We start from the raw sequence: 15,277 nt of genomic DNA on the forward strand, positions 1-15,277 counted from the left end.
TGAAGTTTGTGGCCTTCTCCGGCCTTGGTCCCGAACTCGAGTTGGTGAGGTGCCCGGGTGCGAAGTGAACAACAGCGGCATGCCAGTCTGGGCCTGCCCCGGACCCCGTTCTTTCACTTTCGGTTTCGAGTTGATCTGCGGAAACTGACGTCGGGACTTCGGGTAAGCAGCGCCGAGGACGGAGTGCATGGCCTGATTCTCGAACTGTAAACGGGCCTATTTCAGTTGGTGGCCCGGATCTCCTGCATTGGTCGCCTGGCCTTCCTCCGGGTGCTGGAGGGTGCAGACCTTGGTGGTCGCTGATGATGGCGGCGAGAGTGGACGGCGACAAGCTGAAACCCAAGTCTACTCGGAGGGGAGCTTATACCCAGGCCAACAACATGGACCGCTATGCACAGCCAAAGGGATCCCCTAGTGGATCACATAAATCGCCTGAGCGGCCCAAGGAGACCTCGGGCGCATCGTCCGAATTGACTTTGCTGGATGTCATGGGGGCCATTGAGGAGATGAAGGCGACTGTGAACCAGCAATTTGATACCCTGGCTAATAAATTGGACTCGGTGTTGATTGATGTGAACTTGGTCAGAGCGGACCTGTCCAAAACAAATGACCGGGTCGACTCATTGACTCAAGCGGCGTCGAGCCTAACTGTGGATGTGGCCGCTTTGCAGACGGAGGTGCGGAGGTTGCGGCTCGCCAGTGACCTGACTGATCGTCGCCTTGAGGATTCCGAAAGCAGGGCCAGGCGGAATAATGTCCGTATTATTGGGGTGCCCGAACGATCGGAGGAGTCTGCTGCGGATCTTTTTGTGGAGGATCTAGTGGTGACTCATCTAGCACCCAAGGGACTGAGCAAGTTCTTCGCTGTGGAACGGGCCCACAGGATTCCGGGTGGTGCGCCCAAGGTGGGTGCTCCCCGCGGCCTATCATTGCCCGACTCTTTAATTTTCGAGATAGAGATGCTATCCTTCAGGCATCGAGGGTGGCTGGGCCATTAAAGTTTGAGAACTCTAATGTTAGCTTTTACCCAGACTTCACGCAAGCGGTTCAAAAGCAACGGTTGGGATTTTTGGCCATCAAACGGCGCTTGAGGGACATGGAGCTGAAATATGCGATGCTGTTCCCGGCTAGGCTGCGGGTTGAGTTAGAGGGTCGCTCGCATTTCTTTGACCGGCCTGAGGCGGTTGGAGAGTGGCTGGATGCCCTACCTAGGGGTCGAGGTCGGGAAGGTCGGATGGCGGAGAGCGGAGAGTGCTCGACGGAGTAGGAATAGAACTGGGATCCTGACTATGGACCGGACTGGTAACGTTTTGCACCTGTGGCTGCACTGGACTCCAGTTTGTAACACTTTGCCCTTTGGTATTTGGAGGTTGCGGGGGGCTTGCTGGGGCCCTTTCCTCCTTCTGGGTTTTTTTTTGTCTTCTTTGTAGTGAGTTTCATATTGGGGCGACAGGCACACTGCACGTTGGGGGGGCTGTTTGGGCTCACGCAGGGGTGCAGGGAGGGGGGAGTTTTGTTGGGGTTGATGGGGTGGGGTTGGGGTTTGTTTGTTTGCATCACAAGGCGGGGTAATGTTTTCTGTTGTGTTATTATGATTGTGCTCTCCGGGAGGGGGATATTTTGTGCTGGGGGGGATGGGGGGGTAAGGGGTTGAGACTTCTTTCATGGAATGTGAATGGGCTGGGGGACAGGATAAAGCGGGGGGTGGTCCTGCAGTTCTTGAAACGTATTTCGCCTGACATTGTGTTTCTGCAGGAGACACACCTCATAGGGAACTCTTTCCATGCCATGAACAGGCGAGGATATCGCCTTCTGGCCCATTCTGGTTTCACCTCTTGCTCGAGGGGAGTGGGCATTTTAGTTAGGACCTCTCTCCCGTTGGAGGTGGATGAGGTGCTCCACGACGACAGAGGGCGCTACACTGCGCTGGTGGGGAGATGGGAGGGTAAGTTGATTTCGCTGGTTACTGTCTACGTGCCGCCGGGCCTGCAGACGGCCACCTTTGCTGATTTGGGGCGCCTGCTACTTGGGCTTCCGGGGGGGGGGGTTTGGTCTTGGGGGGGGATTTTAACGCAGTGGTTTCCGGAGTTGAAGATCGACACCCCCCTAGGGACCTCCCTCGGGCCCAGAACTGGCTGGGGGGCTTTCTGGATACCCTGGGACTGATAGATTGTTGGCGGTTGAAACACCCTGGACAAGCACAATATACCTTCCACTCCGGGGCCCACGGTAGTCTTTCGAGGCTTGACTATATGCTAGTGCCTGCGGCCCAAGCTGGGATGATTGGGGAGGTGCGACACTTGGCCCGCGGTATATCTGATCACTCCCCTCTTTTGCTACACTTAGATATCGCCATGGGGGCGGTGGGGAGGGTGGCGCCGATCAACCCCTGGTACCTACGAAACCCCACGATCCGTGCAGACCTGGTTAGGTCCCTGGAACACTATTTTAACGACAACGTGGGGTCCGTCTCTTCCGCCGTCTCCCTTTGGGAGGCCTTTAAGACGGTGCTCCGGGGCCAGGCCCTGTCTCTCATCTCCCATACCAAAAAATGCGAGGCGAAAGAGGTGGTTCGACTAGAAAATGAGATCACCGAGGTAGAGATCGATTTGGAGCAAGGTGTTACGGATGACAGACTGCATGTGCTTGGGCTTAAACAGGCCGACTACAAGGCGCTGGTTACTGAATCTGCTAAGCTTATGAGCAGGGAGCAACAGGGGCGTTTGTGCGATATGGGTGATAAGGCGGGGAAGTTGATTGCCTGGTTGGATAAGAAGGAGAGAGCGAGTCGAGTGGTGCCGGTTGTTGAGAGGGTGGATGGTGTGTGTGTGACGGACCCCGGGGATATTGTTGATTGCTTTGCGGAGTATTTTCACGGGGTTTACTCTCCGGTCTCTGAGCGATCGGAGGAAGACTCTCGCCTGCTGCTTAAAGACATTGCTTTGCCATCTCTATCTGATGAGGATAAATTATTGATGGACGCGGCCCCGTCGCCGGATGAGATTGCTTTGGCCATTCGCTCTATTGCTTCTGGAAAGGCTATGGGTCCTAATGGCCTTCCCATCGAATTATATAAGTTGCGCCCAGATAAGATTGCGCCGTATCTCCGGGACATGTTCCTTGAGGCACAGGCGGCGGGCTCCCTCCCCCCTGACCAACGTCTTGCTACTACTGTTGTTATCCATAAGGAAGGGAAGCCGCGGGATCGGTGTACTTCTTACAGGCCTATCTCTTTGTTGAACGCGGGGCCCAAAATCCTTGCCAAGGTACTGGCCAATCGCCTGATCCGGGTCGTGGGTGACCTGATCCATCAGGATCAATCCGGTTTTATACCCCATCGCAATACCGCTTTGAACCTGCGGCGACTGCATGGCGTCCTCGCTAGAGCGCCATTCATGCGTGAGCCGGCCATTTTGGCGTCCCTGGACGCTACCATGGCGTTTGACACCTTGGAATGGCCGTATATTTGGGCAGCATTGGCGAAGTTTGGGTTCGGCCCGGGGTTCATCGGCTGGGTGAAATTGCTTTATGATAACCCACTGGCACAGGTGGTGGTCAACGGACGGGTGTCGGCTCCTTTTGCTTTGGGTAGGGGCACGCGACAGGGATGTCCGTTGTCGCCTCTTCTCTTTGCACTTTGTTTGGAGCCCCTTGCGGAGTGGCTGCGGTGGCACCCTTCGATGCGTGGCCTTAGATGGACGCCGGAGTACGAGGATCGTGTCTCCCTATATGCGGACGATATCCTCTTGTATCTTGCATCCCCGCGCAAATCGCTCATTGTATTGGTGGATGTGTTGAGCTCCTTTGGTCGCAACTCCGGATTGGTCATTAACTGGGCTAAGTCTTGTGTGTACGTTCTCTCCGGGGAGGCCCCCCCCCTTCCGCGGGGGTGCCCTATCCAGGTTGCGCAGTCGGGGTTTAAGTATTTGGGAATCTTTATAACCCTAGACCCGGTGGCCCGGTATGAGCGGAAACTTCTCCCCCCCCTTCAGCGCCTAAGGGCGGATGTGGCGGCGGCTGCCGCTCTCGCCGCTCGGCCGGGCGGCGTTGTTCAAAATGATGTCGCTGCCACGCTTTTTGTACGCCCTACAGAACACTGTGGACGTAGTGCCGGCCCGCTATTTTCGGGAGGTGGAGTGTCTTCAGCGTCGATTGTTTTGGGATGGGCGGCCGCGGATCGCTCTCGCCAAACTAACCCTACCGTGGTACGACGGGGGGGTCGCTCTCCCTGATATTAAACGATATTATTGGGCCTCCCAGTTGGCTGCTGTCAATCACGGGATGTATGGGCCTGCTTTGAACCCGGCTTTTGAGATGGACAAATTGTTATTGCCAAGCGGGGATTATAATCGAGCACTATACTCGGGGTCCCTTGATGCGCGATTGACAGGCCCGACGCGGGTCGCGGTGCAGGTGTGGCATGCAGCCAATGCGGCGATGGGGTGGAGGGATCGCTTGACTCGGGCAACGCCATTGTACGCTTCCCGACGTTTGGGTTATCTGTGTACTACGAAAGGCTTTGAGAAATGGGATATGATTGGTATCAGCAAGGTAGGGGATCTCTGGACGAAAGGGAAATTTAAGACGTTCGACATGCTGAAAACCGAATATCAGTTGAACGATAGGGAATACTTTCGGTACGCTCAGGTTCATCACGCCTTGTGTTCCGTATTCCCGGACGTTGCGGCTATTCCGGAGTCCTCCCCGTTGGAAGATAGAGTATTGGACGGCTATGTGCCGGATAGCACCATTTCGCTGATTTATAAGAAGCTTATCAATGATCGAATGGGTTTGCTGACCTCATTGCGGGAGACATGGATTGCCGACGGTTTGGAACTTGACGACGAGGATTGGGTGTCAGCGGTGGCCTCCCCGAAAGAGGTGGCTATCCCGGCCCGCTTGCGTTTCGTCCAGCTTAAGATACTTCATAGAGTGTACGTCACGGGGCCTGGTTTGATGCGTATGGGGTATTCGGTGGATGGTCTGTGTAAGCGAGGCTGTGGACTACTGGGGACTTTCCTCCATATCCTGTGGGAGTGTCCGGAGGTGACTCGGTTTTGGTGTAGAGTGCATGCGGTGTTAGAAGAAGTCACGCATGTTGCCTTGTTGCCGGAGGCACGGAGATGTTTGCTGAATGTCTGGGAACCGACTGATTACAATGTGATGCAGACGCAGTGGGTGACTCTGGGCTATATGGTAGTGAAGCGTGACATTGCACAACTGTGGGGCTCCCAGAGGCCACCAACGGTCTCAGCGTGGAAGGAACACATGGACTGGTGTATGTTCAGAGAGAAAACGGTGTATGTGGCGAGAGGCAAGCCTGGGAAGTGGATTAAGGTATGGGGTCCCTGGAACTCCTATCGTGGAGGTATTTGCGCCCCGCCCCTGACGCGAGAGATGGATGCTGCTCTGTCTCCCTAGCCCGCGCATTCCTCTATGCTCCTGCGACATGTGCATTTGGTTTCTTCTGCCTGCCCCCCCCCCCCCCCTCTTTCTCCCTGGGTTTGTTTACCCCTTCGATACGGGGAGCACATGTTACTACTATTGACCTCCTCTGCCTTGTGTGTGTGATGTTTTTCGTTTTCCTTAAAAATATGAAACCCTTCTTTGCTTGCCTATGGACTGCGGCTGGCTGAGTTGATTAGCACTCTAGTAGCTCTCTTATTGCTTCACCGATGTGGTTGTTCTATGCTTATAGTGTGCATTAGCGGCCGGCCTGTTGGTTGTAGGCCCATACTTGTATGTCTCTGAAACTGTAATAAAGGTTTTCAAAAAAAAAGAAAGGGTGCCAGAGGTAAGTAACAGGATTAAACTACAAGAAGTAATTTTAGAAAATAATCTGTTTAAAAGATTCTGCAGTGCTTTTCTGAGAACAGTAAATCAAGTCAGTTATTTTGAAGGTTGTGTAAACAGTGATCTGACCAACATAGAGGTATATTAGCAAAAGAGTCACAGAGTTGAAATTTGTGAAAATCAGGTTAATACAATGACCAACCCGACGTATGGAAGATTTAACCAATTGTGAAGAGTCTAACACATTACAAAAATCAAGAAGAGACTTTGTGACTGGAGCAGAAATAGCATCTGCCTTGATGATAAAACTTTTTTTATGAATAGGCATATGTCTACGTTTGTTTAGTTAGTATGGTGGTGGTGTTACTGTAAGTAAGCAGGTCTGAGTTTAGCTGCTTTTGCATTAGCTAATCTAATTTAGCCAGCAAAACCGGCATCGTTGAGCATGGATCATCCTAAGGGAAAGGGCAGCTTCAAGACTGGTGGAGTAATATCTGGTTGGTTAGCCTGCAATGAGTCAAGATCACTTGGCTACAGCCAGTGAGGACTACTCAATGCAACCATGGCATGACCAGGAGTCAAGACCACGTCCGAATGCAGTAACACAAGATTGTAAGGCCTCATAAGATGTTTCATGAGGTATCCGAAACATCATGGAGTAGGTTTATAACATATTGTGTACCTATAGAGTAGTAATAAATGTTTTGCTTTTCTGGATTTCAAGTGGGAATGCACTGCCATATGTATGTTAAGAATGCTTTTCAAGAGACATGCATCAGCACAGATCGTTCCCAGCAATTTTACAACCTGGATCAAAGTTTGCTATGTTAAAACATGCAATTTCACTAAGGAAGAGAAACGCACCAGCGAGAGGAAGAATCAGTAATGCAACATAATGCTATGTTCCAGAGAGAAGACAGATGGAATGAGTGAATTTCAAAAGAATCATTATGAAAGAAAGACAATAAATGTTTGGTCAGAATAAAGATGGAAGGTAAATCAATTAAACCAAAACAAGAACATTAAGCATGCTTTATTTGGATCGAATACTCACACTAGAGCTAATACTCACACTTGAAGGTGAGAGATCAGCTGCCCCACCGTGATTTCCTGTGCAATCTTATGGTACAAAGCCTGGCTGTTGAGAACCACACTCTCCAAGATGGCCAACGATCGTTGCAAGATCGAGACATCAACTGCAGGCTGACTCACATACCCTGCAATCTAACCCAGAAGTCGGCATTTAACTCATTAAGGGGTGAAAATGTGCAAGGCATATTCAACATTTACTGTTAATGAACTGGAAATACCAACTAAAAAGAATGTGTTACTTACCCTTTAAGCACCGGTTAGTGGTATCTAGTGCTGTACATTTACATGCTCTGCCTACTCCAACCCTCTAGTGTTTGATCTGGAGTTGTGCAAGTAGTTTTTCTTCGAAGAAGTCTTTCGAGTCACGAAGTCGAATGACTAATTCTCTCTGCGGTAATGAGCAAGGGCATCGCCTCCATTGTTTGACTGTTTTACCACAGGCGAGTGAGAAAGGAGTGTAAAGTAGGTGTAAGTAATGCAATGACCATGCTAAATGTATAAATAGTGGAAACTAGTAAATATAAAGAACTGCAACGGCCACAAGTGGCTGGGGACGAGGGTGGGCCCATGTGAATCTACAGCACCACATGCCACGAACAGATGCTTACAGGGTAAGGAACCTATTCCATTCGGTGGCATGTGTGGCTGTAGATACACATGATTTGCATAGACTGTAAACGGGTGGCTAATCTGTGGGTGTTGCAGTGTTTTGAAAAAGAGTAAGTAGCAATGGCTGTCCTACATTGGCTTGTTGGTGTTTTAAAACAGCCACGCAATAATGTTTGGTGAAAAGGTGCAGTGTGGACCATGTACCTAATTTGCATATGCCAGCTTTGGGAATATTTCCTAAAAAGGATATGGTTGTTCCCTTTTTGCAAGTATGGAGTGCTCTGGGAGGAACAGGTAAAGGTCGTTCAGCCTTGGCATAGCATGTGTGAATGCATTTTACTATCTATATGGCTATGCTTGATTGGGATAAAAGGTTGCCTTTTTTAGGTGGTGAAAAGGCAACAAAAAGTTGCTAAGACTTTCTGAAAGTTTTATTTCTATCAATGTAGAACATAAGCTCTCTTTTGACACCTAACGTATGAAGAGGTCTTTCTGCAACAGAATCAGTTTGAGGGGAAAAAACTATCAGTTCAATGGATTGGTTGAGGTGAAATTGAGAGACTATCTAAGGTAGGAATTTAGGATTGGTGCAGAGAACCACCCTGTCTTTGTGTATTTGGAAGAATGTTTCTTCTAAAATTAGAGCCTAGACCTTACTAACACGTCCGAGTTAAGTTATGACAACTTAAAATGTGACCTTACAAGATAGTAATTGAAGAGGGCATGACAGTAAGGGCTCAAAAGGGGGACCACGAGGTTTGCGAGTACTAATTAAGGTTCCATGAACGTGCAGGAGGAATCCTCGGTGGAACAATGCATTTAAGACCTCCGATGAAGGCTTAAATGACTGGAATTTTGAAAAGCGAGAGTTGTTGTCTATTTTGCAGATAGGCAGGCATAGCAGTGAGATGCAAGCGTATAGAAGTGAACGCTAAACCAGCCTTTTGTAAGTGAAGTAGATAGCTGATGTTTTGTTCTGTAGCGGTGAAGGGGTCAATTTGTTTTGAGTGGCAGAAACAAACTAAAGGTTTCCATTTTGCTGCATAGCAGGCCCTAGTGGTAGGTCTAGGTGCTTCCTTAAGAAGGTCCACATATTCTGCTGGTAAGTTAAGATAACCAAACTCTATGACCTCAAGAGCCAGGTTGCTAGGTTGAGAGTTTTGCGATCTGGGTGTCTTAATTGTCAGTGATTTTGAGTGAGAAGGTCAGGTCTGTTGGGGAGCTTGTCGTGTGGAACTACTGAAAGGATTAGGATTGCCTATGGTTGAACTTGTAATGGTTGCAGGTGAGATTTGGGAATGTTGATAGTAAACCCTAAATCGTGGCGAATATTTATTGTCATCGGAGTGTGCTGTTGGCACTGATGAAGAGTGCCAGTCATCCAGGTAAGGGAACATGTGGAGATTGTGCCCATGCAGATACGCTGAGACCACTGCTAGGCATTTGGTGAACACTCGAGGCGCGGTGGTTACCCTGAATATGTCAGATGCTTGAACTGGTAATGTTTGCCAGATATGACAAATTTTAAGTATTGGGGATGAGCTGGCAGTTTTGGTATGTGCACGCAGGCATCCTTTAAGTCGAATGTTGCCATAAAGTCGCCCTGTTGAAGTGGAATGGCATCCTGTAAGGTAACCATGTGGAAGTGTTTTGATATAATGTATTTGTTTAAAGTACTGAGATCTAAGATTGTCCTTAAAGACCCATCCTTTTTGGGGATTTGGAAGTACAGAGCGTACACCCCTGAACCTTGCTGTTGAAGAGGGCGAGGCTCTATAGCACCTTTGAGGAGAAGAGCTTGAACGTCTTGTTTGAGTAATGTTTGGTGCTCGTGTGAAAGCCTGTGAACACGAGGTGGAATGTTGGGTAGTGTGGGAATGACAATGGCAAAGTGGACAACAGTTAGGTTGGATAATGACCAATACCCACTTGTCTGATGTGATGGATTGCCATGTGGGTAGGAAATTGTGTATTATGCTACCAACAGGCGTTATGTGATTGGGGGCGGGGGGTTGTTAATTTTTGGTGGAGGGTGCTGCTCCATGGGGGGAAGCAGGACGGTGGCCATGGAAGTCGGAATCCGCTAAGGAGTGAGTAACAACTCACCTGATGAATCAACTAGCCCTGAAAATGGATGGCGCTGGAGCGTCAGACCCATACCTCGCCGGCAATGAGTGATGTGGGGGCTAAGCCGCGACGAATAGGAGGGCCGATGCGGTGCGCACAGAAGCCCGGGGCGAGGGCCAGGGTGGAGCCGCCGCAGGTGCAGATCTTGGTGGTAGTAGCAAATATTCAAACGAGAACTTTGAAGGCCGAAGTGGAGAAGGGTTCCATGTGAACAGCAGTTGAACATGGGTCAGTCGGTCCTAAGAGATGGGCGAGCGCCGTTCGGAAGGGATGGGCGATGGCCTCCGTTGCCCTCGGCCGATCGAAAGGGAGTCTGGTTCAGATCCCCGAACAGGAGGAGACGGGCGCCCTCGTGTCTATATATAGAAGCAAAATACTATGTATTATGACACTAAATGTTTTTTCCCCTAGTTCTTTCTTAATTGACATGATGAATTATGTGACATCAAGTAGTATGTAAAGATGAAATGATTTGGTTGTGACACTAAAAGACAACACAAGAAAATTGTGATATTAGGATGTTTTGTTTATTAGTTAACCACTTATGTTTGTTTATATTGTGTATTACATAACCAATATTGTTGTTAAATATTTTATGAATCACTGCACAAAAGGATTTTCTGTATATAGACTTAAATGTCTCTTCTGCTTTGAATATAACTAAAAAGAGCATAAAAAGTTGAAAAATATGTACTATTAAAGTACTAGATCAAATGAAAATAATAAAGTTTAGTCTAGCGGTAATTTAAAACGCTAAGAATTATAAAGGTTCTGGACAACCTTTCTTTTCACTTATATATATATATATATATATATATATATATATATATATATATATATATATACGGCCCAGCCAGAACCTTGCGCGGTCATAGCGTGCTAGGAGAGCTTGCGAGTTGGCAATACACATATGGTTGGCAACCTGAGCTGCAATTCTTCTACCCACAACATCTATCATTTTGCTGTCCTTGTCAGGAGGCTGGGTGTCTCCAGTGGCTTGAGAGTCGGCATGCTTGCGTGCTGTGGTGGTAACTAGGGAATCTGCTGGTAACTGTCCTTCAATTCAGATAGGGTCAGTTGGTGCGGATTTGCTTTTTTTAATCTACCCTAGGCATTACAACCCTAGCCTTAATATGGTTGTTACAACCCTAGCCCTAATATGGTCTTTAAATATGTCATCAGTATTCCTAAGCATGCCTTTTAATATGGAAAAGTATTGGGTAGCCCTATGTGTGGTAGAAAGTGTGTCAAAGAGGAAGCCATCTTCTTAAGGCTCTTTATGGCGCTCTACATTATGAAAAGCAGCAGCCCTTGCTATAATCACATCTTCAGGAGGAGAAGGCGCGCAGGATAAAGATCATGATCCGTGTCAGCACAGGGATCTGTGTCATAGGTGTCAAAGAGGTCATCTTGCGTTGCCCTCCCCATATCCACCAGTATCTGACTGTGGAGACCCTGGTGGTGAGTCATCTAGTGGCTCTCCTGTAGGGGATGGTGGTGCAGGAGAGTTTGGTAGTGGGGGAGGTGGAGGTAAGGTGGTGGAGGTGGAGTTGGTATGGGAGGTGGAAGGGGTGGAGGGCTGGTAGCCTTGCCCATCTAACTCTTGAGAGGGACTGGCATGTCCGAAGCATCTTCAAAGGTAAGCTAAGCCTCCTTTTAGGTAGTGGAGGAGAGGAAGCGGTTGCCAGTATTGACCTGGATATGAATTTTCTTCTGGCATGTGTCCAATTTCTCCTGTAACTTATGCAGGATTGGTTCCACCTGTGATTCGGGACCTGGCTTGAAGCTTAGCTTCGACGGCTTCAGCTCCGAAGCTTTCGCCTTCGAGGTGGAATGTGTGGGGTCAAGGTGGAGGATGTGGACTTGGGGCACGGCACTGCAGATAGACCTGATGCCTACTGCTGGTCTCGGTCTGAGAAAGTGGAAGTAAATAGCTTTGGCTATGGAGCGCTGAGCCCGTAGGTGGGGCATCCAAAGTGTTATTTTGGTGCAGACCTAGGCTAGATAAACCAGGGACCTGGAATTCTGAGACCAGAAGTGGCAAAAGTTTTTGGCAGGATTGGGCTGGTGGACATGAGCAGGGGAGCCGTACTCACAAATTGTTGAGCTGGAATAATGTCCTCTATGTCAAAGTCACCTCTGAGCTCAGAGCCAGAACTTTAAATCACCAGAGAAGGCCCCCTCCTTGTCGACTGATGGTTGCTCCTGGGCATACTCCTCACCGAATATGTCGGGAGTGTCGTCGGTGGCTCTGACCGACATCTCGAGGCGATGAGCGCTATGATCCCGAAGGGTCTTTCTGGAGTAGAATGATTTGCACGCAGCGCAGACTGCTCCGTTGTGCTCGGTGCACACTAAGTGTTGATCTGAGTGACGATACTTCGCGTGGCAACGCAGGAAGAACCGAAAGGGCGTGCAGTCCATTACCAGTAGAGCATTTTCCGGAAGACTGGTAACAATGTGGAAGGTACGCCCTAAAGGGGTTTCGGTCAAATTGAGTCAAACCAGGAAAGGTTTTGTAGAAGGTGCAGATGGAGAAGTGCGAAGGATAACAATACATACTGATAGATAGAGAAAAGAACCAGAGAATCAAACCAAACTTTAGTCGAAACAGAGCGGAGGCACACACGTCCGATCCTGACGGCAGACGGCAGAGAAAAAAACTATCTAACAATGGAGTTGATGCCCATGCGCAGTACCACGGAGATGAGGAGTCACTCAACCTCGTGACTCGAAAGACTTCTTCAAAGAACAAAAACTAGCACAACTCCGGACCCAACACTAGATGGCAGGAGAATGCAGAGCATGTGTATCTACAGCCACACATGCCATCGAACACAATGCTACAGATACAGGAATAGCACAACAGTCCTCATAAGAATGTTCATTTAATAAGATTTATGCCAAGACTACAGCTGCTAATTCAAATTTACAAAAGGAGGGCACAACCCCATTCAATCATGTTTACACACTAAAAACATTTTTTTGTATTGCAAGAGCAGTTGGCGGGTTAAACAAAAATGGGAATGTTTGGCAAAGAAGTTAAATTCATTATTATCAATTAGTGGCTTAAGTTTATGAATTTTGGGAAAAAAGGCTTTGTATCCGTTATTAAAACAATCAAATCCTAACCCTTCTCTACTTACCTTTTATATTTTTCCCTCACTGCAAACCACCCCACTCATGTCCACATGCCCACAACAAGAGAAACCAGTGAGGTCTCTGTCAGGGAGACCACCGTCCCATTGAGTCACATCATGCTATATTAAAAGGCTAAACACAGGAGCAAAAGTAGCATCCTCTGCCGGTAAACATTACACTGCACAAATGCCAATTCTGTTATACTTACCAATTTACACACAGGTTAAATTATTTGACTCCTAGAATGCATATAACCGGAATGTAATTGGTTGAATTACATTACAATACTTTGCAACCAGGGATAAAAAATAACAGAATTTAGCTTTACTTTCTTTAGGTTATCAGTGAAAACTGGGCACACAATTCAGGCTGGAAATAAAAGAAATATTGTACAATCAAGATAAAGAACCAACAATATGGCATCCTCCTCTACACTCACCTCAGTTAGCAATTAAAGCGGCATCAATAGTTTACTGCAGAGGTCTGACAAGAAGACAGCCAGATAGGTAGCAGCAGCAACTGAAATCGTTTTATGTAACCAGCTAAGGTTGTTAAACTGAAAATGTTTTCTGGGGATTAAGCTAATGAAGTGCGTAGGACAGGCAGTTGTCCTACAAATGCCAGTCAGTACTTTTTGTGCTTTAGAAGCCCGACTGTTATGTATATCGACAGTTGTAGTGGTGGACCATTTGTATAGTGCAAACAATGCTTTCCAATTCTGCCTGCCCATCATCTAAATTGCAAAGCAGGAATGCACAATACCCACTATGGGTTTGATCAGCAAGACATGCGAATACTGGCATTTCACATAACTTAGATTTCTTCACAAAGACCAACATCATCACCAAAGAATGACTCTGAAGAGATAATTTCAGGAGACAAGTGGGCTTCAAAAACAAAATACTAATTGTGCTATTATTCAATCAAAGGCCGTTTCAAGCCATGTATAACTCAGGTGTATGTAGAATCTACAACAATGCAGCACCAAGTTAGCTTCCTGCAACATACTCAGAAAAATATATATAACTCAGCCATACGAAAGGATTGAATGGTTGCATGGATGGAACAGATTCTTCAGTCACTTAAGGTAAACGCTGAATAAGTTAAAGAACAAGAAGAATCTAAGGTAATTCAAGAACAAGTCTGAGAAAGTTCAGCTATGTATGACCCCTGGGAGCTTAACTCACAGGGGTGGGACACTTCAACTGAAGTAACTACGCACCATACAAATTACATCATTATTATTATTATGTTTGCACCACAAAATCCTGCTACCAACAAAGTGTTTAAGCAGGACGATACCAATGAGTATGTCAAATGCATTTAACCGGTCAAGTAAAGTCACTATCCTACAATATTGTATAGCAGCAAAGGTCACAGTATTTCAGGAAAGCACTTCTGCAAACCACGTCCCATGACCAGAGCAGAATCCAGACTGAGAACTTTCAATTCCTAGGCACATTAGTCAAGCGGTAGCTATCCCCATTAGAGCCCCACACCCAAAGACAGCCTGATGTATCAACACAGCGGTAACATCCTGAGGACTAATGTTAATATTTATAATTAGCAGGGGAAGGACTTCCAATCGTACATGAATCTATAGACCAAACTCTGCATGTATGATACCTGCTGCGAGAATGTAAAGTAAAAACAAGGAGGTTGGAAAGAATTCTGGGCATGGGTTGCTAAAGAAGAAGCGTCTCTGCGTTTAAATTTGGTGGACCAAAATTAACTTTGATATCACTGTAAACTAGTCATTTTTTTCATCTGAATAGGTCTAGTGAATAAATAATAAATAGTCCAGGATTGATGCTCAGACATTTTTCAAGTTTTCACGTCCATGGCACACAAAATTTAGTATAGAAGACAGGCTAATCCATCATTAAGTCAAACATAACTATTCCTTCATAATGTTTCAGATACTTCCTGTGCACTCCGACTCTAAACAACAGAAAGGCTTTTAGGAAGGAATGGAAAATGTATGCATTTTTTCGAGAATTTCAGTGTGAACGTGCAATAGCATTTTTTAACAATCCTTTGTCTTGTTAAGTGTGATGTAAAGGTGTTATAAGAACAACAAGCGGTCCTAACGTTCCTCCTCGGACAGACCAAAGAGGTTGTGACTAATAATTTAATTAACAGAGTCACTCAAAAGTGTTTTCAAGTAATAATTTCACAAGAGAGAACAAAATACTCTTCAGCACGCACCAGAGAGAAAGAAACAACAACTGTATTCAGAAGAAAAATCTTTTTATATTCTAATGCTATTAAAGTAGCGAAGTCATTGCATCATATGACAGTTTATCAATAGACAGTCGCTTTATTAAAGGGTGCAGAGAAAAAGTGCTCATGTGTGAAGTGAGTGAAAGGAGAATTCAAAGGAAAACAATTAAAAAACACAATATCACAATTTGCAACACTTTTGAGTGACTCCGCTAATTAAATTATGAGGGTCCCAACCTCTTTGGTCTGCCTGAGGAGGAACGTTAGGACCACTTGTCGTTTTTATTACACT

General features: G+C 47.0%; 1 protein-coding gene across 4 annotated transcripts in view; it reads right to left on the bottom strand.

Annotated features, from left to right (window-relative positions):
- Nucleotides 1-15,277, bottom strand: part of ELMO2 (engulfment and cell motility 2) — a 417,013-nt gene that overhangs the window by 143,032 nt on the left and 258,704 nt on the right. For all 4 annotated transcript variants that reach the window (XM_085619396.1, XM_085619393.1, XM_085619394.1 and 1 more), the window contains one exon: nt 6,866-7,017. In XM_085619396.1, the coding sequence (XP_085475522.1) occupies nt 6,866-7,017 (152 nt within the window). The remainder of the gene's footprint in view (nt 1-6,865; nt 7,018-15,277) is intronic.

Source organism: Triturus cristatus, chromosome 7 (genome assembly GCF_964204655.1).
Source record: "Triturus cristatus chromosome 7, aTriCri1.1, whole genome shotgun sequence".
Lineage (NCBI taxonomy): Eukaryota > Metazoa > Chordata > Amphibia > Caudata > Salamandridae > Triturus > Triturus cristatus.